We start from the raw sequence: 484 nt of genomic DNA, 5'->3' as shown, positions 1-484 counted from the left end.
ATGTGTGTCGAACGATCGCCCTCGTATGGAGCCACGTTGGAAGTGGAGTCTGCGAGGAGTTGCGGGCAGGTCATTGTGCTCCATGGGTCAGACAGGCAATGGGCCGGTCCCAAGGTGCGTTTAGAGTGTTTATTCCCTCTCTCTTCACCCTGTGTCGCCCTGGACTTGGCGAAGCACGATCGTGTCTGCAGGATGCGTTAAAGTTGGAGGCGAAGAGACTGAACGCGAAGGGCTCGTTAGATGAGGGAATGTACACGTTGCAGAACCGGTAAGTTGGCCGAGACGTCCCGACCGAGCCAGAAATCTGCAGATTTCCAGCCTGCAAAGCGAGGAAGAAAACGAGGGAAAGAGAATTGTCCACGCCTTGGCGATTTCGACTCAACGTCTCACTCCGGACGTTGTATTGACATTTGGAACTAATTTTACGATTAAACTCCGAGTTCGTTTTGCACTCGAGCGGATTTAAAAACTTTCCCATTAAGTA

General features: G+C 51.7%; 1 protein-coding gene across 3 annotated transcripts in view; it reads left to right on the top strand.

The window, feature by feature from the left end:
* Positions 1-484, top strand: part of tsku (tsukushi small leucine rich proteoglycan homolog (Xenopus laevis)) — an 8354-nt gene continuing 7870 nt past the window's right edge. Inside the window, exon 1 of one of the 3 annotated variants that reach the window (XM_069892554.1) lies at positions 1-114. In XM_069892554.1, the coding sequence (XP_069748655.1) occupies positions 26-114 (89 nt within the window). In that variant the 5' untranslated portion in view covers positions 1-25. Of the gene's footprint in view, positions 269-484 lie in introns of all 3 variants that reach the window. The other 2 variants (XM_069892553.1, XM_069892555.1) reach the window with 2 other exon arrangements.

Source organism: Narcine bancroftii, chromosome 7 (genome assembly GCF_036971445.1).
Source record: "Narcine bancroftii isolate sNarBan1 chromosome 7, sNarBan1.hap1, whole genome shotgun sequence".
NCBI lineage: Eukaryota > Metazoa > Chordata > Chondrichthyes > Torpediniformes > Narcinidae > Narcine > Narcine bancroftii.
This window is presented reverse-complemented; position numbering and strand designations above follow the sequence as displayed.